The sequence below is a fragment of the Phoenix dactylifera genome, chromosome 18 (genome assembly GCF_051530095.1).
Source record: "Phoenix dactylifera cultivar Ajwa chromosome 18, Ajwa_hap1_PhDact_Kaust_v1.1, whole genome shotgun sequence".
Classification (NCBI taxonomy): domain Eukaryota; kingdom Viridiplantae; phylum Streptophyta; class Magnoliopsida; order Arecales; family Arecaceae; genus Phoenix; species Phoenix dactylifera.
In genome coordinates, this window is record NC_143207.1 from 15,328,924 (window position 1) to 15,352,420 (window position 23,497).

At 36.2% G+C, this 23,497-nt stretch overlaps 1 protein-coding gene across 7 annotated transcripts in view; it reads left to right on the forward strand.

Moving 5' to 3' along the window:
• LOC103706768 (putative cyclic nucleotide-gated ion channel 20, chloroplastic) overlaps positions 1-23,497 on the forward strand; it is a 57,871-nt gene that overhangs the window by 24,095 nt on the left and 10,279 nt on the right. For 2 of the 7 annotated variants that reach the window (XM_088714318.1, XM_088714319.1), the window contains 5 exons: positions 2,662-2,799; positions 6,734-6,982; positions 10,912-11,175; positions 16,738-16,883; positions 17,803-17,880. In XM_088714318.1, coding sequence (XP_088570444.1) covers positions 2,662-2,799; positions 6,734-6,982; positions 10,912-11,175; positions 16,738-16,883; positions 17,803-17,880 — 875 coding nt within the window. The remainder of the gene's footprint in view (positions 1-2,661; positions 2,800-6,733; positions 6,983-10,911; positions 11,176-16,737; positions 16,884-17,802; positions 17,881-23,497) is intronic. The other 5 variants (XM_088714321.1, XM_088714322.1, XM_088714323.1 and 2 more) reach the window with 4 other exon arrangements.

The following is a 23,497-nucleotide window of genomic DNA, read 5'->3' on the forward strand; positions in this document are numbered from 1 at the left end:
AAGAGCTTCATATGGTGCCATCTTGATGCTAGAATGATAACTATTATTATAGGCAAACTCTACCAAGGGTATATGATTATCCCAGCAACCTCCAAGATTAACTGTACATGTCCTCAGCATATCCTCTAAGGTTTGGATCGTCCTTTTTGACTGACCATCGGTTTGAGGGTGGTAAGAAGTGCTAAGCCTCAATTCAGTACCCATAGCATCTTGAAAACTTCTCCAGAATCTAGATACAAATCGTGGGTCCCGATCAGATACAATGCTTACCGGTACCCCATGTAGGCGCACGATCTCATCAATGTACCTCTGCGCCAGCCTATCAAGTGAAGTGCCAACCCTAAAGGGTAAAAAGTGAGCTGACTTTGTGAGGCGATCAACAATCACCTACACTGCATCATTTTTCTTGACTGTCTTGGGAAGCCCAATAACGAAGTCCATGGTGATATGTTCCTATTTCCATTCTGGTATCTCCAATGGCTCCAACAATCCTGCAGGTCTTTGGTGTTCAGCTTTCACTTACTGACATACCAAGCACCGAGCTACAAATTCGGCTATCTCTCTTTTCATGCCATTCCACCAAAAATGTTCCCTTAAATCTCTATACATCTTAGTGCTACCAGGATGAATAGAGAAATGGGATTGGTGAGCTTCCTCCAAAATCTCTTTCTTTAAGTCAGCATCTTTTGGTACACACAGTCTACTCCCAAATCGTAGAGTACTATCTGGGTGAATCCCGAGTTCGGGTCGCAACCCTCTTTCTGCATCTTTCTTGAGCTTACACATCTGTACATCTATCTGTTGGGCAGCCTTTATTTTCTCTACCAAGGTGGGTTGTACCATCGAACTAGCCAGCATGCTCCCAGCATTCTTGGTAGTCACCTCAATCTGCATCATGTAGAGATCTTTAAAAATTTGCTTTTGAGTAGTGAGCAAAGCTGTTGTGCCCACTGCTGACTTCCTACTGAGGGCATCTGCCACCACATTAGCCTTTTCCGGATGATACTTAATATTTAGATGATAATCTTTCAATAGTTCGAGCCATCTCCTCTGCCTTATGTTTAACTCCTTCTGGGTAAATATATACTTTAAGCTTTTGTGATCAGTAAATACCTCACATGGCTCCCATGTGGGCACTGGGTGCCTCACGTGCTCCGCGGAGGCGGGGGCATGACATTTGGTATCAGAGCCGAGGACGGCTCTTGTCTGATGGTGGGAAAGGTGTGAGGCCCAATAGTCCCACATCAGAAAGACTCGTTGCAGAGCCTGGCATATGAGGCGGGTGTCTCCAAATCCTGCATACGCATTTTGGGAGAAAAACAAAATCGGAAAGGGGTGAAGGACGCTTGCGTGAAGCCCCGGAACTGGACAATATCTGGCAGGGGAGCTCCGTATTTTTCCTCTCATGTGGCCCCCACGTGGGCATTGGGTGCCTCACGTGCCCCGCGTAAGCGGGGGCGTGATAGAATTTTTTGTGTAAACCATATCAAACAACAGTAATGTTGAACATATTTTCTCGAAATAGTATATTTGGTTTGAAACTCTCCTAGTTGATATATTTAATATGGTGCTTTAATATACATTTCCGATCGAGCTTTTCTATCAGGTTTAAATTGTTATTAGATACCTGTATTGGGAGCTTTGACACGATATTGGCTCTCCTTAAATCTTCATCTTGATCCAAACCATATCCAATTTCTTTGGCTAATAGTTATAGTTTTAGATAAGTTTACTCATTTTTTCAGATTTATAGGAATTTTTGATCATCATGGCAACACGGCATCCAACTTCTTGTTACCATTTACTTTACTAGCTCTAGTTGTGTTTCTATCTACTCCTAGTAGTTTACAATTGGGTCCAAGTCCTTCTAAAGGAGATTCTTTTATCATCAATTTGTGATATTTACAATTTTTTAAATAGTGCTTGGGCTGGTTTTAAACCAAGGTGGGAGGAACTGGTACCGGGCACCATACTGGTTTTCTGGCGGGATGAATTGGTACGGACTGTGCCGGCCTTGTACCGAGAGAGGGACTGTGCAGAGAGGAAAAGAGAAAGAAAGCAAGTGGGGGAGGGCGGGCCAGAGGAGGGTGGCAGACGCTGGCAAAGTACCGGTGGAGGCCGGCCTTGATTTGCCGACTTCACTTAAAAATCGTGAATTTTTTTAAGGCCCCGGCCGCTGACCTTGTTTCGAATGGCCTCTGTTGGCCTCCGCTGGCACTCCGCCGGCGTCCCGCCCTCTCTCTCTCCCTTCCTCCCCCTCTCACTCTCTCTTTTCTTTTCCTTCTCCGGCTCCGTCAATGGGTTTCAGAATCGTACAGACACCGGAACGGCTCGGGACGGCCGGAACCGCCCGGTTCGGGGTGGTTCTGCCGACCTTGTTTTTAACTAGCTCTAGTGACTTTGCATGGTTCTTTCCTTAGATATTTGAACATGGATATTAGTATGTTACTTGGATGCAGTAATGAAATTCTTAGATATTTGAAAGAATCCTATTCTTAGTCCGTGTGACATAGGGTATGAATAGAGAAACTGCTAGTTATTATTTATCCTTATAGATGTCGGTTTAGGTCAATTACCTGAATTAAGACTAGTCATCTTAAACATAAAATGCTTAAAGTGCAGTAGTTTACTGTATTGATACATTTAATTTATCTTCTACAGTTCAGACTAGCATATGTTGCACCTGAATCCAGAGTTGTTGGTGCTGGGGATTTAGTTGATCAGCCAAAAAAAATTGCACTTCATTATCTTCGTGGTTACTTCATATTTGATGTGTTTGTTGTGTTGCCACTTCCTCAGGTATGAATTTCTCTTATTTGTGATTTGTCTTTTTTTTTATTTTTTTAAATATAAGTGCAAATATTATTGCAAGTCTATGCACCATTAAACTACTTGAATCTTGAATATATATAATAGCACAATCCTACATACATTTGTAGCTTTGACTGGCATTCTGCTACACAAGTTTGACATACAAAAATTGGAAAATTGAGTAACCTTGCAATATTGTTATGTCATATCCTTCTTACACCATGGACATTCAATCAAGGATTGAAGTGTCCTAGGTGGAGGTGTCCCAATGAAGTGTGCTAGGTTAGGCACCTGACGAACTGTCATAGGTAAAGGTGGTTTTGTTTTGGGCATGGACAATAGGACTGCCTCTTTCTATGGGTTTGTTTTAATCTTATTGTCCTTTGATTTTTAGGCTGGTAGAGTTGCGAAGTAGCAGCCTTTTTGTCTCTACTTGGGTGTTAAGAGTGTTGAATTTGGGCCCCGGATCTCTGCTATGCTTTGAATTTTGCTCTAGTTATTCAATGAAATCCCACCTTTTTATTGTCTCCCTAAAGAAATATTTGAAATTGGTGCCATGAGATCCTATCTAGATCCATCGGGTGATCCCAAAGTATTTATGCTGCTAGAAAGAAAGCAAGTCTGCAAATCTTTAGGCTTAGCTCCTCTTTGTTGACATCTTAATTGCAAAAAGGACATCACAACCTTATGCTTCGAGAATGATTTTTGTTAAGGCTTTTGAAAAGAAGTAGAAAGGAAATACTGAAGCCAATGGATCCTATACATGCAAGGAAAACTTTGATGATTGGGAAGATTATATCAACAATTCACTTGATATTGTAGATGGCACGTAAATTCTGCCTTAGAGCAGAGGGAGAGGAGGTGAAAAGAGAAGGGAAAAGGCTAGAATGCATGAATTGGTGTGGTAGCACATGGAGTGGATGGAGGTATTGCGAGAAGTAGAAAGGGATATGAGAGCTTGGCAAGCATCCTTGAGGGCAATGGTTCTTTTTGAGAATAAAGCGGTTGTGAGAGGTAGGAGGAGGATATGAGACCTTAGGCAAATAGGCTAGAGCGTCATGGCTCTTGGAGGGCATTTTTAGGAATAAAGCAAGGATTTAATTATTTGATGTATGGACTCGTTCCAATCATGGTCTAGTATATTACAGTACTTGATACAAGGGCGATACAGGTTGGCATGCCTCAACAGAAATCATTAGAAAGGGAAATGGATTTACCAAGCATGAGAGATGGTATGTGATCAATACACATCAATGCAGCATGGTGTGGTGTGGTATGCCCTGGTGTTATATGGTGCAATAGGGCAGTTAGGGCCTAGTTTGCTAAAATTGGGGCATGTCAAGATCATCTGTACTAGTCCTTGATCTGGTACAATATGGCTAGTCTGAGGGTACTATACTAGAGTCTTAATCCTAAAAATGATCTTTTTTATTTTGGAAGCTATAGGGTCCTTTTCCCTCTCATACTTTAGGATTTTGTGGCCATAATAACAAATGGAAGCACATGGGAAGCCTAGGTGTTGCTACCTAGCTTCCCTAAAAATATTACTTGTGATCTTGAGCTCTAAGGTAGTGGGTATCTTTGTTGAGGATTTGGTCAGAAGCTAGTAAAAATGGCATGAAATATGATGCAATGAGTGTATGCTTTTGCAAGTTTTTGGTTATTTTGGCTTATCTTTAATTTGATGGGGAATATCTAGGTTAGAATTACACTTCCAATCTTCTATTGTGCCAAGTAGAATGAGATATTACTAAAAGAATGTATGGATATTGCTGGTGTAACACTCACCTTGCCCACAAAGTTACTTGTTCAGTAGTTAACCGAATTATTGGTTAGGACCTAGGTTAGTTGATTGATTACCTTAACTTGTAATGGGTAAACTTTGTTCAACTTGTTACTGTGTACGAATTGTTGTGCTTCAGAATCCTCAAAAGGGTACTGAATTATAGAAATATTACATGTTTGTGTATAGGAGTGGGGTTAGGTGGGTTGGTAGGTGTTGCAAGTTGTTACTGTTCTACATGGTTTTGGTGGATGGTCATGTTAGGTGCTTGCATTTTGTTATTCCAATCATGTATTGGGGTCGATTTCTATGGCCTTAATATACATAGTGGGCAACCACTTGTGGATGTAAATGTGATTAAGCAAATTAAATTTTTGGTGAGCAACCACTTATGGATTCAAATTTTATTAAGCAACTTAAAATTTTGGTGCCTTTACTTGACATTGCTTCTAAGATTCCTGGACTCATCCCTTTGCCTTGATGTACCCCATGCTAAAACGGCATGGCATGGGTACTGTATATAGGTGCCAGAGATAAGTGTAGGAGTCAAGTATGACACTAAGCAATCTGACTGTGGATTGGAAAGTCCGATGTAGGAGAGAGGGGGAGTAGGTATCTAAAAAAAAAAAGAGGAAAGAAGAAGAGGAGAGGATACCGGAGGATACGTACGTGGCAAGAGTGGACTAATAGTAGACTGGTTCTTGTGGATGATGTGGAGTTGTGGACTGTGGTCAGAACGCAGATAGACAGATCCAAGGTGGAGTATATAATGGAGGAGAAACAACACGGTGGGCATCAAGAGAGAGAGAGGATTAGGATTGCAATTTATTAGGCTCAGAGTGTGCAGCTCCCATGATGCCTTTTCTAAAAGAGCAAAACTAACATCTCATTCTTGGATGGATTACAATTTATTATGTAGCCTCCTATCGATTGGCATTCTATTTTAGGTATTTGGTTTTACAGCCATTTAACTTTCAGCCCTTATATGTCTATAAGCATGTATGAAAACACTTAGTTGTGTTCATAAATAAGGCCTATGTGTGCCCAAGGAAAGGTATACTGTGCTGGTACTGGGATCTGTACTGGTTGCCTGGCGGCACGGTTCGGTACGGCACTGTGTCGTTCTGTGCCGAGCCCGTCTCAACACAGTAGAGCTGGTGAGAGAGGGAGAAGGAGAAAGAAAAAGAGAGAGAGAGAGAGGGAGGTAGAGAGAGAGAGGCTCTCTCTTTCTCCCTCTCCCCCTCCCTTTTCGGTTTCTCAAACCGAGGGGCGGAATTATGCTGGCCTGCCCCCGATATGGCTCTATATGCACCAAATCAGGTGGTACAACGAACCATGGTCCAAGGACTAAAAATTAAAACTTAAAAGCTTACTGTACAAGCACTAAAATGGTAGGAAATACAAGAGATCTTTTTACTCCAACCCAAATTTTGAATCCTTTTATGTTGAGTTCCAATGTGTTAAGATTTGGTATAAGAATTATCTGATTCCTAAGTACACGCCCACATTCTAACAACTGTATGAACCCATATTACATAGCATAGCATATTTTAGTGATAATAAAATTATAAATATAATGAGAAAATTAGTCTAAACTTAAAATGTACTAGTGGCTCTATTGCAGCTTGGTATAAAGAACAAACTTTGATAACATAACACTGAAGTAATGGAAATGATGCACCATTCTAAAAGTACAAATGATTTACAGTTACTTATCCTCACCTTTCTAACAGCAATTTCTTGTACTTTTATTTTTCCCTGTCATTGTAAATTGATGCCATCAAATATGAGCCTAAGCCATTATACTGAGATCGGAAACAACTAGGTTTCAACATTGGGTTTGTTAGTTGTGCACTTTGATTTGACTTCTGTAGTTTCTCCATTGAATATACTCTCACAGGGATGCTTATTTTGTAATTGCTGCTGGTTCATGTCATACGTGGATTTTGTATATATCCTACAGTTTCTATGATACTTTTATGTATAACATTGGTGCAGGATTGTGTTTATAGAAGCTTTCTTTTTAAAAGCATAATGCAGAAAAATGAGATTTGGATTTCAGTTTTGTAACATGCAGCAGTCCCTTGATCTTCTTGTGTGTCCCTACCAAAGGTCTCTTCATTTTTATCTTTTATGCAGGTAATGATATTACTAGTCATACCAAAATATGTGGGATCATCAGCAGCAAACTATGCAAAAAATCTTTTACGTGCCACGGTTCTTCTTCAGTATGCCCCAAGAATTGTTAGATTTCTTCCCTTGCTTGCTGGGCAGTCTGCAAGTGGCTTCATTTTTGAGTCAGCTTGGGCTAACTTCGTTATTAATCTTCTTATGTTTATGTTGGCTAGTCATGTTGTTGGTTCGTCTTGGTACCTCTTTGGGTTACAGGTGTGCAGCAATTACTTATTCCTTAGCATGGTGCATCATCTTTGTGAAACTTTATGGAAGTTTTGTATTATGTGAGGCATGGTTAGTATAGCACTTGGATAGTCCTTTGTTTAACCAAAAAAGTTGTTTTGGAAGAACGATATGAGTTCTTTTATTTATCATTCAAGGTTGTGAAGAAAGCAAACTGTAATTCAAGTAGTTAAGAGTGCTTTGCACTATTAGTTGAAGGGTTCACAATCTTATTTCGTACATTAGCTGGACATAAGAGTAATGAATGTACAATAATACCTAATGCACTAAAGACTGTTTGCAAACATAAGAAGATGATCTTTCATCCAACTTAGAGCAAGATTCTATGGTGCTTCATATTGATTGTTATGAGGCTTGAAAATGTACAATCTTTTTGTTTATATGAACTTTTGATAGCTTTGCAACTTAAAATATGAAATAAAATATTTAGTTTCACTATGTTTTCTTATGGATCATTTCTGTTATTGGTGTTTGAGTTGCATTAGTCAGCACAACAAGACTTGGTATGTAATTTATGATTGGAGGGATGCAGCGGCATGATCAAATATAGTATGGCTAAGCATTATAATCATGGATTGAAGTGCCATACCATACCAGTCCATATGGGCTGTACCTTACCATACCGATACACTTTTCTGTACCATACTATGCCAAAACGTGGTAGTGCATCCTACTCTTGCTGTGTTGGCACTGACAGGTTTATTGATCTGAGTATGGTGCCTTACTGTCAAGGTCCATATTCTAGACTTTACACCTGCATTATACAACATCATGACATAGTCTGCACTCTGCACCAATGCTTAAGATGCTTTGCATTGGATAGGCAGAAAACTAAGGTCTTGCTTATCTTAGAAGTTAATGTTGTCCGATGTAGAATTCATTTTTTTCCCTAGACTTTCGTCTGTCAGATAATCTTTCTTATTGTATCTAATGGAGGAGCAAGGCAACAACTATAGTAATAGTTTGACTTTGAAGTTTCATTGCTCACATGCAGGGTAAAAAAAAAATAAAATATCGAAGATAATATAAATTTTAAATTATTGGGTTTGCTTAGGTTCTATAATATTTAGGTTATGTATCTTGATGTGTGGACATATATATAATTCATAATGTGAAATAAACTAGCATTAAATGGGTGGTAGCACATCAACATCATCATCAAATTGGCTGAAGGGTTGAGCTTATTTTATGTGAGGTTGTCGGCTTGACTTAGACTTTAAATTCGGTGCTGATTTCCTGGTTGAGGCAAATTTAAGCTAGCGAGGGACCTGCCATAAAAGCTATATGGTAGGATAAGCCTATAAAATTCCCCAAGACTTGGATAGAACCTACATAGATAGTAATCCTGATAGCTTTCATCATCATTGTCATCATCATCAAATCGGCAAAAGGATTGAGCATCTTTTATGACTTGCTGTCAGCTTGACTTAGACTCTCTATTTGGTGCTGATCTCCTGGTTGAGGCAAATTTAAGCAAGAGAAGGATCTGCTATGAAAACTATCTGGCTAGGGGGAACCTCTAGAATTCCTTGTGGATAGAGCCTACATGGACAGTGCAGTGATAGCATTGGATATAAGGAACTTTTTTTCATCTCAGAAGCGCAAATAATACAAAGAGCCAAATGAAAGTCATAACATTTTCTGATGATCTCATACTCCCATTAATTAATAATGACCGGAGTTTTGTTTCTTACTGGCGGATTTCTTCTCTTCTAGATCATATCTCTTGCTTCAAAAGGGTTACGATGGGGTATCTATAAGTGTCTCCTATGACATAAATTAACCAGAGTTTATAGTTTTCTGTCATGAGACTGTATACAGACTGTTTTCTTCATACATAAATCTCAGAAGCTTATGATCCTAAATCTTGTAACTTAAAAAATTTGTTTATTCATATAAATTATCTTATCTATCCTGCATAAGCTTGAACCAGCAAGTTTATGTTGATCTTTATCCTTCTTAATCCCTTTTCCAATTAAAATGGTAATTTTTCCTGCTAATTGTCATCTTTGTTTTCATTGCATCTTATAGCTTTATTTTGGTTACTGGCGCATCTACTCAATTTTTCTGTAAAGTATGTGAGTTCATGTTCTATTTCTCATGCATAACAAGAAACCTATAATTAAAGAGTGTTTACATTGCGAGACAGGCTCACATAAATTCTTCTTAACATGTGAATTAAGATCATAAGGTGTGAAACATGTTTGTTATTATAGGAATTGAAATACTATTACCTCTTTTCAATAGCACAACTTTGAGTTTAACCTTCAGAAGATCTAATTAGTTTCTTGTCTAGGATCAAAATGGTCACACCTAGATCTTTCATATCAAAGTAACTAGGAATGAAAGTCTTAATTTCATTTAGAACTTCCAAGTTAGTTCCATATGCTGTATTTTGCATTAGCATGGCATGTATATATTGCACAATTTTTTTTTGAATTGTTTTACTATATAGTCATTTTCCATTCTTCTGAACTTCAGAACTATATGATAAAGTTATCGCACTTCTCATGCCATAGCTTCGGGGCTTGCTTGAGTTGGTAAAATAAATCTTACTGAGCTGTAGATGGTATATTGTTGACCTTTACTGTAAAATCCTTCAAGTTGTTTCATGCATACATATTTCTTCTTCTAATTCATCATTAAGGAACACACCATTATTATCTGTTTGATGTAAGCCAACTTATTTATGAAAAGAAATGTTAGAGAAACCCTTCTAGAGCCTATCCTACAGAAAAGGATGTTAAGGCGATCTGTTCTCTTTTTCTAGTTAAAGCTGTTAGGAACTAATCTGGCCCTATAACTTGCTAAGGTTCCATCCAAGTTTGAAGACTCAATTTTGTGTTATGCCAAATCAGATCAGTCTTGGTTTTGGTAGTTCTAGTTCCATTTTCAGCCATTACAGTTGGAATAATAAGAAATCCAGAAAATGTCAATTGAAACTAGAAAGGAAAAAGTAAAAATAAAAAAATATAGCAAATCAAGACAATAAGCTGGAATTTTTTGAATATTTGTTTGTTTTGGGACCTTTATATGTATTGTTTAAGTTATTTCATATCAGAAAAGTTCTTCCTTTTTAAATAAAATGTTATGAGATCGTCTTTAGAATGTACTATATGATTTTATTATTTGATGCAAATATAACACATAACAATTGAGATGCCTATGAGACTTGAGTCACACAGTGGCCTAACTTATGCTCAAAAACTTACTTTTCACTGATTTGTATTGGAACAACCAATTCTTCCTAATAAATCTAAGCTTAATCTAAGATAAAATGCTTCCAGTGCCTCTTGACATATTAAAAAATATAGAAGTGACAAACGTTATCATACTTAGTAAATACACAAAGTTGTTTTGGTCTCATCAGTTAGTTTTAGCTAGAATTTGGAAACTGGTTCTGTTTACAAATCTCTTTGACTGAAAATGTAAAGTTTCCGTTTCCATTTTGGATTCTAGAATCTAGTGAAATTTCAAACTATGGTTCGGTCTATGGTTTTATAGATCACTTTCTAGAAATTCATGCACAACCTATTTCCAGGTTGTATCTGTATTAATTTCTAAGTGCTTTTGGCGTGGTGTTACTTCCATAATTTATAAGAGCTTCTCTCTCAAACTTTCATATGCATTTTGTTTGATAAGACTGAGACATTAAACCTCCCCTCTTTAAGTTATCGAAAATCAACTTTTAAATCAGCATGCTCTAGTTTGGTTTATCTATGAACTTACCTTGTTTTATATGCTAGGATGCTTAATTTCTTGTTTCTTTTTATTAATTTACCATGGTATCTTCATTCAACCATTAGTCATCTGTTATATATATGGTGATATTTGTAACTATCTTCTGGTGTAATGATGGTAATGGATAGATTTTAATTTTTGTTTTCTTTTCCTTTCAGAGGATAAATCAATGTCTAAGGGATGCCTGCTCTTCCAGTTCTCTTTTTCCATCTTGTGCATCATATATAGACTGTGGACGTGGGAATATTGTTGAACAGAATGATAAAAATAGAACAAATTGGTTGAATGATTCTTATTCTAGTGATTGCTTTAACTATGGTGATGGACATTTTGTTTATGGCATTTATCAACAAGCTGTCGAATTAACAACAAAGCACAGTATTGTTACACGATATATATATTCCTCATTCTGGGGATTTCAGGTACCCCATTCCATCTACTTGCCCTCTAAATAATACCACTATCACAATAAATTTATAAACTATTCCCTGACAATTATTTTTGAGATTACATTTCTCTGGAATGCACTATACATGCTGGATAAATATGCAATGAGTTCCCTACTTTCATTGCCTAGTAGTCTCAATTCTTAGTTACCATCTAAATGTTGCATTCTCATTCCCCAGCAATCGGAGCAAACATTGTCACATGCTGCACATTACCCAAATAATAGTGATTTTTGCAGGCATTATAAACCTTTAAAGTTTTGCTTCTATTCCTCTAGCGAGATTTTATACAAAGTCATCAGGTGAATCTCCTTATGCTGGACCATTAGTCCTAGAACTTTGCTTTCTTGGCTAATTGTCGGTTCCATAGTCCCTTTGAAGTAATTAGTGAATCATCCATATAACTTGTAGACTTAAATAACTAAATTTATACTATTTTAATCATAGAAACCAAATCATAGTTATTTAAAATTTTACAAAGTATTTTTTTTTATCACTACAATAATTAATTAATTAATTAAAAAAATATTAAGTTAAAATTGCACAAAGAAACAACTGCTTCTCTCTCGAGCAGCAGCTACTAGAAATTAGTAGGTAATCAAGTAAAATATAATCATACATTTTGGAGGCTCCCATTTTGATCAATACTATTTTTAAGTTTTAATGCCAAAAGTACCACTATATAACCCCATCGCTTGCTTCAAACATAATAAGAAATTAAGGTGATAATAATTTTATAAAATAGTAGTATCTTGTAATGTTATTTTTGGTCTCTCCATATGTGGGGGTAAGGTTGCGTAATCTGACCCTTCCCAGATCTGGCGGGAGCCTCATGCACTGGTCTATCCTTTTGGTAATATTATTTTTGATTTTGTATTGTTGAAATAGAAATTTTATTAACAAATATAGCTATTTTCAAGTGTATTTGTTTCATCACCTTGTGCAAAAAAAAAGAGTATGAATGGATGTGCATTTGTTCAGGTTATTTTTAAAACTGATTGAGTTTGTGAATTATTTGGGAGGTCCATTTTCTCTCAAAATTATTTTGTGCCTTTTCTGGAATTTCTGTTACTCCATTGAACACATTGATGTATCTTGTTTGGACAAAAGGTTTAAATGACAAGCAAGACAATATTTTTCTAAAGATCTAATCAAATGCCCATTGGTGAGCAATAAATCAAAACCCTGAAATGAGCCTTAGAATTTATTTCGTAGGATTGGCGTGCTGGAGTATTTTTACTTAAAGCATCTATTACTGAATTTTGCTTCGAACCTCAGTTGTTTTGAGTCTTTTGACTAATAATGACCTGAGGTATGTTGACCTGTCTTGTTGAATGTTAATATATGCAATGCAACATGGGCTTGTGCTAAGGTGTATGAGCAATATAATCTATTACATAATACATAGGGGTGGCAGTCGGGTTGGGTCGGATCATATACTGGTCGGGTCAAATGCGGGTCGGGTCAGAAAATTCGAAACTTGAATATGACCTATTTATTAAACAGGTAAGAATTTGAAACCTGAACCTGCCTTATTTAATAAACATGTAATCTGACCTAACCCGTTTAACCTGTTTAATAAATAGGTATCTTTGCTTAACCTGTTAAACTATTAACCTGTATAACCGATATAACTTGTTAATCTATTAACTTGTGTTGCCCAAGATGACAAGCCAGGAGGGGGGGGGGGTGAATTGGGTTTTCTAAATTTTTAATCCCTTAATCAAATTGATAGATGAATGAGTAGTTTAGTTAATACTAATTGAGTGCGTGTAGTGAAGTTAGAATGACACATAAGGCAAACACACAAGAAATATGGTGGTTTGGTGCTCTCCTAAGCACCTACGTCCACTCCCCAAGCGTCCTCTTGGAAATTTACTATAATCCCGTGGATTACAGTTGGATTGTTTTTCGGGCTCACAATCCAAAAATCTTTACACTTTGATTTTCCGGGATCACCAAAAACCTATGTTGGTTTTGCGGGCTCACCAACAACCTACACCGTTGGTTTTACGGATTCACCAACCAACCTTACAAGAGATTTAAAAAGAAAGAAGTTTGAAGCTCCTAAATGAGCAAATATAACAAATATGAACTAAAAGAAGAGATGAGAAATAGTTATCGCTTTGAGGATGTTCTTCTCTTCTTTGCTCAGGTTACTTCACTTCACAATGGGTTGGTAGAGCTGTTGAATGCACTTTCTGATTGCTCAAGCACCTTCTTTTGGGACTTGATTGAAGCAACTTGATGAAGAACACTAGGGCTTGCTTTCTCTTGAATGCTCTATAGATTTTTTGCAAAAAGGATTCTTCCCTCTGATGAATAGTGTCTTTTAAATACTTTCCAACCTCTATTGGCCACTCCCCATTGGTTAGATTTGAAAAACTAGCCGTTACTAGCCGTTGGAAGCTGAAAAAGTGCTTCTGCAGAACTAGCCGTTATGCTCTTGCCCGTGCTGGGGTCGACCCAAACTTTCCTGGGGTTGACTCAAGTTACTGTTCATTAGCCTTGGGGTCGACTCAATCTTCTCTGGGGTCGACTCAACCTTCTCTGGGGTCGATCCCTGCTACAGTGGGGTCGGCCTTCTCAGGAATCACAGAACCTTGTTTTTCGGCTGTTTTCACTAGGGTCGACTCATGCTTTCTTGGGGTCGACCCGTGCTACAGTGGGGTCGACTCAAGCTCCATTGGGGTCGGCCTTCTCAGGGATTCCAGAGACATGGTTTTTGAATACTTATCCTGGAGTCGATTCATGTTCTCTTGGGGTCGGCTCCACTGGGGTCGGCTCAAGTCTTCCTGGGGTCGGCTCAAGGATACTTGGGGTCGGCTCAAAGATACTTGGGGTCGGCTTCACTTACTGTTCATCTATGCCATTTTTCCAAGGATGTGCCAGGAGGTTCCAAAATGTGCCAGGGTCGACTCCACTTCTTCTGGGGTCGACTCATACACTGTCCCAAGTATGCCACTCCGTGCCATATGCATCAGGGTCGACTCCAAACTTCTTTGGGGTCGACTCAACTCACAATTTCCTACATCTTAAGGTTAGACTAATTCATATGATCAATAGAACATATTTCAAGTAATTTTGAGTGTATGCCACGATAGAACTTCATACCCTTAACAATGAAAATTACTGTTTTGCCCTTAAGAGTAGATTTCACTTAAAACTTTGCTGAATTAGATTTGAAAGCTCTTTATCTTTTTTCTACTACAAATTTTATCTCATTGTTAATCATTGGAAGTCGTCTTGATCTCATTCTCTCAATATATAATGAATGTATCGAGGGTGTCGTATTCATTAGTGATGTATCACGTTAAACTGTATTATTAATTTGATGTTCACTCAATTGTTGTGTTAATCATCGAAATATCACTATCATCCTCAACTTGTTTAATAAGCAGGTAACCTGCTTAACTTGCATAGCCCAACCCGGCTTGATTTTTAAATGGGTTAAACGGGTCAAGGGGCTGAAACTTGAACCCAACCCGATTATTAAACGTTTTAAATGTGTCAACTTGTTTATGACTTAAATCTGTTTATCCCATACCCAAACTTGCTTATTGCAGGTCAAACATGGGTCGGGTCATATTTTGCCAGCCTTAATAATACACCCTTTTATGTCGTATTCGGATTGTATTACCATATATATAGTACTCCTTGGTGCAATAGGGTTGCTACTTGGGGCTTTTGCCCAGCTTGGAGTGTAGGATAAATGATATTATTAAAGTAAGATTCTTTGAATTCATTTTGAGTGCCTTTAGTAGCTTTAGGAATTAATCAAGAAGAAACTTTCTGGTTGGGATTGGGTCGATATAATTTCGAGATGCTTGCATACCGACACTCGATACACTATAGCATCCTAATATCCTACCGAGACATTTTTCATTCATTTTGTTGCTTTTCAGTGTTGTTTAGGGTTTTTATATGTTTATTTAGGATTAAGCAAGTTTTTTGAGCCCATGAACAGGTTTATATGTTGGTACTGCTCTCAACACCAATTTGACGAGCACAATGAATATATTTATTTCATATATATGAAAGATAGCATCCATAAATCACATGCACTATCAAAATAATATAATTCGTACTTCCTACTTTATGTAGTAACATCAAGTTCCACAAAATCATTATTGAGTTATCACTCAAATCCTTGGACCCTGATCCATATTTCACATTAAAATTTCAAGATCCCAACTCCAAAATTGACCATTGACATTAAAAGGTTGACATTCATTTAAAAAAAAATGGAAAGAAAATGCCCTTACCCTCATTCCTAGAGGTATTGGGAAAGTATCTCAATTGTATCCGGGAAGTATGTGGAATACTTTTTTTATTTTAAAAAGATATGATTCTTAAAATAAATATTGGATATGTAACCTAGATGTATCCATGAGTGCTGGTATTTGATACATATATGATACAAACATGGCATGCAACTTGAAGTTTCTGTGCTTCCTAGAAGAGCGAGTTTGGAAGGAAACTTAAGGATATTTTGGAAGGATACTTAAGCAGGTCTAGTCATTGCACTGGTGGACGCTAAAAGATGGGTAACTAATGGTATAGTTTGATCATGCACAATGAAGACCAAAGAGAGGTCTGTTCAGAAGAGGTTCAGATTCACGTGCAAGGTTAGAAAAGTAAAAAAGGAAGATACATACAAAACATCCATAGAATTTGTAAGGATTTTGCATTGATGGAGGAGGTGGCCCTCGATGTAGAATTTATAGGGATGACCATTAGGGTGGTCAGTTAATACTTGCTTAATATTTTTGAATTTTAGTTTGTGAGGCTCATAGATTTGACTTGCTCGAGAGACTTTAAATTTATGTAAATCACAGCGATACATGACATGATAACATTAAGGAAGTCCGCACTGTATAACTTCTTGTTTTGAAATACGTGATATTGCTTCCATTCATGTGAAATTGAAACTTGAAATTTTTGTTCTATTTGTATGAGTTTGAATTTTGAATGGGTAGAAATATAAACAGAAAAGCTGTAGCATTTCTCACCTTCTTTCTTGCAACCTGTTAGGCTTTTCTATAAATTCTTTAATGTAATCTGTATACCTTTGTTTAAGTGTTATGTCAATGCCAGCAAATCAGCACTTTAGCTGGTAACCAGTGTCCCAATTTATTTTTAGTGTTTTTTTTTTTCATTCTGTGTGGCTATGAATAGGTTCGCCGTACCGGTACCGAACCCCGTACCGGTGCCGCACCAGTATAGGCGTACCGAGTGTCGGTACGGTACCGTACGCTCGGTACCGACCGTACCGACATTGGTGTACCGATACCGGTACCCATCGGTACGGGTACGGTACGCTCGGTACCGACTGGTACCGACCGGTACAGCAAACCTTGGGCCTATGATTCACATAAATTTGCAACTTTGATTATTTTGTCTGTTTAGTTAGTATTTGAATGTTTATCAAAACAATCAGAAAAGCTTTGTATGCTATTTCTTGCAAATCTTATGAGCAATGTGCACATACTTTGATATATTTTTTTCTCACCTTTTAAATATTATGTTGTGTCCTAGCAAATCAGTACCTTAGCTGGTAACCAAGTTCCAAGTTATTTTGTGTGGGAAATTCTGTTCACTATGGCCATCATTGGATTGGGGCTCTTGTTATTTGCATTGCTCATTGGAAATATGCAGAACTTTCTCCAAGCCCTCGGAAGAAGGTGTGCAAATTACGTGATTATAACTCATCTTACTGAAGCTCTTTTTTTTTAAAAATAATTGTTAATGATGCAATTCCTTGGTACGATTACAACCACTATTTTGCTTGTTACAAGTTGTACTATAATAAGCCCTTTGACTTGTCTCTTTTTTGGAGATTTTGCTCTCTATTACATATCGCAGATAGAGATAAACAATTTTTACAACATAATATAAGTATCCATCAATTCCATCACTCTATTTATGTGTGCACGTGTGCAAATAGTATGAGTGTATTTACATAAGCAGGCCTGTGTATCTGACTTCAGTTGTCTAGTTTTAGTCAGGAAAATGAAATTGGAATGTAGGTATAGATGTAAAAAGATCAACAAATACCACCATGTATTCGTGACTTATATTTTTGCCATCTGAATATGTTTATCAAGCAGTAATGTACTGCTCATACTGCCCCATGGCGCTCTATATGTACCATTCCAGCTAGGGATGGGTACATGGTGCCCCTCAGGATAGTTCTGTAGGGTGATCTTTTACGTACCCATACCGATCTCGTGCCACACGATACAACCTCCTTTTTTTTGTGTGTGTGTTGCTGCTCATTCGAACTGGTTGGTGCTGACCTTGAACTGCCTTTGTACCACAGTACATACTGTACCTTTCAGTTACCAGTAAAAGTCACACCTTGATTTTTAAATTCTTGGGACATAAGGTATATTGGATAACCAAGTGTTCTGATTTATATAGCAGATAACAAAACCTAATTTTTTTCTTATTGGATCCTTACATTTAGCATTGCAGGGAAACTTTTTCTTAGTTCCAACTTAGTAGAAGATTCTTTTCTTTTTTGGAATTTCATAAACACACATCAAATATTATAAAACCTGCAATGTACCTTCATTTGATTCTACCTATTTGTTTTACAAGGAGACTTGAAATGCAACTTAGACGACGTGACGTTGAACGATGGATGAGCCATCGTCGTTTGCCAGAATATTTGAGGAGGTTTGTTACAAAAATATTATTGAATATTTGATTTCAGTTCTTGTACATCAATCGCCATAATAATTTATGAAAATATTTACTCTAACTTGGTTTCATGGAATCTATTATATACCATATGTGTATATCTCTTTGCTGTCATCTTTTGTTTGATTGAAATGGATCTCTACATTGCAATATTATGCTTCATGATGTTTATGCCTTATCCTGGCCCTAGTTTCTGTTCTCTCTTTTTTCATTTAATCAAAATTTTTCATCACTTGACATGAGACCACTATATTATGTTCTTGTGTTCAGTAATAAATATGATTTGAGAACACTTCATGCTAGTGTAGCTTAAGATACTTATGAGATCTATCATATTTTATCTAAGTATTTTAAATATGACAAAATGCACATGGATATTTGCATTACTAGTATAATTGTTTCTTTTGCACGCGAAACACATGACATTTGTAAATGAACTATTCATAATATCAAGGGACTTAGTCTAAATGGTCACCCTCTGTAGAAAAAAATGGTAAATCTAAAGGGTCACCCACATATTCATTATCTTATCACTGCAAAAGGTCATCCAACATATATGTTCATTGTTTGATCTCTCTGCTAAGCATTTTGTCATTATTGAAGATGATAAGAAGGGGAGATACACCAGTATGATAACAACTTGTCATTTATTATGGTAGAGAGTATATAGAAGGTCAGAAAGTAGTCTTAGGCATCGTTTGGAATTGCTAATGGTAGTAGAGCTTTTGGAAGAGCTTTTGCCAGTAAAGCTTTTAATAAAAAACTATTTTCTGTTTGGTAACTACATTTTTCAAAGTGCTGCAGAATTTTAACATACATTTGGTAACTAAACTGAGAAAGTGCTTTTAGTATAAGAAAATGACCATAAAGAACATTGTATAGTGCTTTCAATTTTTAAACTCTTTGTATTATCAAGACTTGTTATTATAAAGTATTTTGAATTTACAAATTATTTATTTTGAATGCTATAATATTAGAGTATTATAATATTGCAATATAATAGTATAATATTATAGAAATATAATAATGTTATATTATTAAAATATGATTTATTATGATATAATAATGATAGTAGTATTAGTATTGTAAAGCATAGCATAATATAATGCAATGTAATGTATCTATTATTAGTTAATAATTATAATATAGTATTTTGATATAAAGTATTATATTTATTATTATAATTATTACATATTAATATATTAGTTCATAGTATAATGTTATTATAATGTAATATAATATTGTAATATGATGTAATAAAATATTATAATCTAATATAATATTATTATAATATAATATTGTATTCTATAGTATAATATAATACAATATAATGTATCTAATATTATTTAGTAATTATAATGTAATGTTTTGATATGAAGTATTACAATTATTATTACATATTAATATATTATTACATTGTATAATATTATTATAATATATAAATGCGATATTATAATTAGAGTATAATATTATAATATTATTTTCATATTAATATAGTATAGTGTAAACTGTAAAGTATTGTTAATCTATAATTTATATATTTTATTTGAATCTAAATCTTATAATAAACAATGTAATTATCTTTTAAAGGGAGATTGCCAAGTAACAAAGAATGTCATTATTAAAAATAGAAATTTTTGATTCTAACAAACAACATTCTTGTTTACTTAGATACAAAATACTAAGATACAAAGCATAATATCCATGTTACAAGCATAATTTCTTAAAGAAAGAGCCACGATATGACCATGGAGAATATCCATCTCATGGTTAATTATTGTTTGACTTTGCTCTGCAGTTCTTCCTGTGGTTTATCAACTCTAAACAATCAGGATGGAATAAATCCTCCTCATCATCATAAGACTGAAACTCAAAATTTTTAATTGCATTATTCCTAATGAAGTTATGAATGGGTATGGAAGTCACCAAAATGTGAACTTGTTTGTGATAAGAAAAGCTAGGCATTGTACTCAATATTCTCCACCAACATCCAAATGTCCTCTCAGTAGTGCATCGTAACATGTAATGTGCATAATTAGAGATTTCATGCATAACCGTTGATCGACTTCCATGTTGAAATTTTGGTAGATGATACCTCTCTTCTTTGATGGCTCAATATATCCCATCATATGAGGATACCCTCTATACACCAAGTAATATTACCTGAATAAATATATATATGTTAGTCTTTTACACTTATGCATCGAAGTTAAAATGTACCTATTACAATAATTGGAGCTTTTCACTATGTATAGCCTCCAAAAAGATGTGTATCATGAGCAGTACCCTCCTATAGTCCAAATAAAAGTGAAACACATTCTACAACAAACTATGATATTTTGCGTAGGAATCCCTTTTTGGTCAATACATGGTATTTATTTGGATGGAGAAACCTTTAGCAGCATGTGGGTGCCATTAGTTGTTCCAATAGAGTCCTTAAAGGAATGCCATCACCAACTGTCGTTATGAATTTTACTTGGAATATTCTTAAACTCTATCAATCAAGTTAATAATATCATTGGCCAATTTTAAGATAGCATTTAAGACACGCATAAAATGCCTACTAATTGTTTCTCGTGAATGTTGAAACCTTTCTTGTACCATCCTGTTCCCAATTCCATATCACAGAATCATCAAAAACAGTCCTTAGCTCCTCAAGAATGCTTTTAGAAGCTTTCAAACCATGTCTTTCAATTCATTGCACAAATCATCAAATATTTATTTTTTATTTTGAATTGTTTTTGACATCTATCTAGATCAAGGTTTGCTGTACCGGTCAATACCATACCGTACATGGCATATTGTACCGTATCGGTACTAAACTAGTATACAGTCTCATAACATACTGGCATTTGGTAAACCTTGCCATATTGTACTATACCACGTACCGACACTGTAATAGGATGGTACTGGTATGGAATCCGATACTGAGACGGCGAACCTTGATCTGGTTTGCCTTGTAGAATTTCTAACACAAACTTAATCCAATCAGATAAGAAGTCCTATAAGGCTCTTTGTTAATGGACTTTGTATAATAATCAATAGTTGTACCATGAGCAATACACTCCTATAGTCCAAATAAAAGTGAAACATGTCACAACAAGCCATGATATTTTGCTTGGGTATCCCTTTTTGGTCAATATGTGGTATTTATTTAGATGGAGAAACTTTTAGCAGCATGTGGGTACTATTAGTTGCTCCAATAGTCCTTAAAAAAATGCCACCAGCAACTATCGTTATGAATTTTACTTGGAATATTCTTAAACTCTATCAATTAGGTTAATAATATCATTGGCCATTTTTAAGATAGCATTTAAGACACGGATAACCTTTCTTGTACCATCCTGTTCCCAATTTCATATCTCAGAATCATCAAAAACAGTCCCTAGCTCCTCAACAATAATGCTTCTAGAAGCTTTTAAACCATGTCTTTCAATTCATTGCGCAAATCATCAAATACATATTTTTCATTCTGAATTGTTTTTGACATCTATATAGATCAAGATTTGTCGTACTGGTCGGTACCATGCTATACCTGGCATACTGTCCCGTATCAATACCGAACTGGTACACAGTCTCGTAACATACTGACACTAGGTACGCCTTGCCATCTTGTATTGTACCACATATTGACACTGTAATAGGATGGTACTGGTACGAGATCCAGTACTGAGATGACGAACCTTGATCTGGATTGCCTTGTAGAATCTTTAACACGAACTTAATCCAATTGGATGAGAGGCCCTATAAGGATCCTTGTCAATGTACTCTGTATAATAGTCAATAGCTGTACCATGAGTGGTACCCTCCTATAGTCCAAATAAAAGTGAAACGCATTTCACAACAAGCCATGATATTTTGCATGGGAATCTCGTTTTGGTCAGTATATGGTATCTATTTGGATGAAGAAACCTTTAGCAGCATGTGGATAGTACCATTAGTTGCTCCAATAGAGTCCTTAAAATAATGCCACCAGCAATTGTCGTTGAATTTTATTTGGAATATTCTTAAACTCTATTAATTAGGTTAATAATATCCTTGGCATTTTTAAGATAACATTTAAGATACAGATAAAATGCCTACTAATTGTTTCTCCTGAATGTTGAAACCTTTCTTGTACCATCCTGTTCCAATTCCATATCTTAGAATCATCAAAAGCATAGTCCCTAGCTCCTCAACAGCAATGCTTCTAGAAGCTTTCAAACCATGTCTTCCAATTCATTGCGCAAATCATCAAATACATATTTTCCATTCTGAATTGTTTTTGATATCTATCTAGATCAAGGTTTGCCGTACCAGTCGGTACCATACTGTACCTGGCGTACTGTACTGTATCGGTAGCGAACTGGTACGCAGTCTTGTAACATACTGACATTTGGTTTGCCTTGCCATATTGTACCGTACTACGTACGGACACTGTAATAAGATGGTACTGGTACAGAATTTGGTACTGAGACGGCGAAACTTCATCTGGATTGCCTTGTAGAATCTCTAATACAAACTTAATTCAATCAGAAAAGAGGTCCTATAAGGCTCCCTGTCAATATAATTTGTATAATAATCAATAGTTGTACCAATAGTTGTAGTCATTAATGCATAAAAATCTCCATCATCAACTATCTCGTCTTTAGTAGAATAGTTCTCCTCGGAACTACTGTCGGTGCTACCAATATCTATAGAGAAAACAAAATGCAAAAAATAAAACAACCATACAAATAACACAAACAATATATAACACCAAGACATATAATCCATAATTTCCATGTAACCCATAACAAATAACACAAATAATATATAACATCAACACATGTAATCCATCCAACACATACTATCCATAACATCCAAAATACATTATCCACCATGGCACCAATGCATATACTATTTAAAACATCTATATTCACAATTCAGCATTGAAATATGATTTCCAACAGAAAATACAAATTAAAACTATGAACACATATCACTGTAAGAATACATCCATTTGACATTCGCTTGAGCCAAGGTCCGGAATCTCGGTTCTGGGTACCATATCGATATCTTATTGGTTCGGTACGGTACGGAACGATATGCATCATATACCGAAATAATTCTAACCAATTTTCTCAATTTTTATCTCGGTATGCCTCAATACAGATCAATACGCTTCTGTACGGTCTGGTATGGACCTTAGTACGCGGTGGTACGAAGCTTGTACCGATTTGAAGTTCAGTTTCGTACCAGTTTTCTTCCGATGCGGTACAGTATGCCCCGCACCGCGCGGTACAGCAAACCATGGCTTGAGCCATTCAATCTGAAGGTGGGTGCCCTTGAGAGCTACAAACTTTTCCCTGTGTTCTCTTTAAAGGAGCACCTTGGCAACAATCAGAAGAAATTCAGGTTGTGCGACTACCTCAGGCATGGCACACTATTTCCATCACCTAGATGTCACTGTACTCCTACTCTCCTCTACCTCAATTATACAATTCAACTATTGAGATAATTGTCCAGCACCTCTTACCTTCTTGCATTTCTTATCTTGAGTCCTAGTGCTAACCCTCTTCTTTTCTTTCTCCTGGGTGGCATTGCATGCAAGGTTAGGGTTAAGACTGTCTAT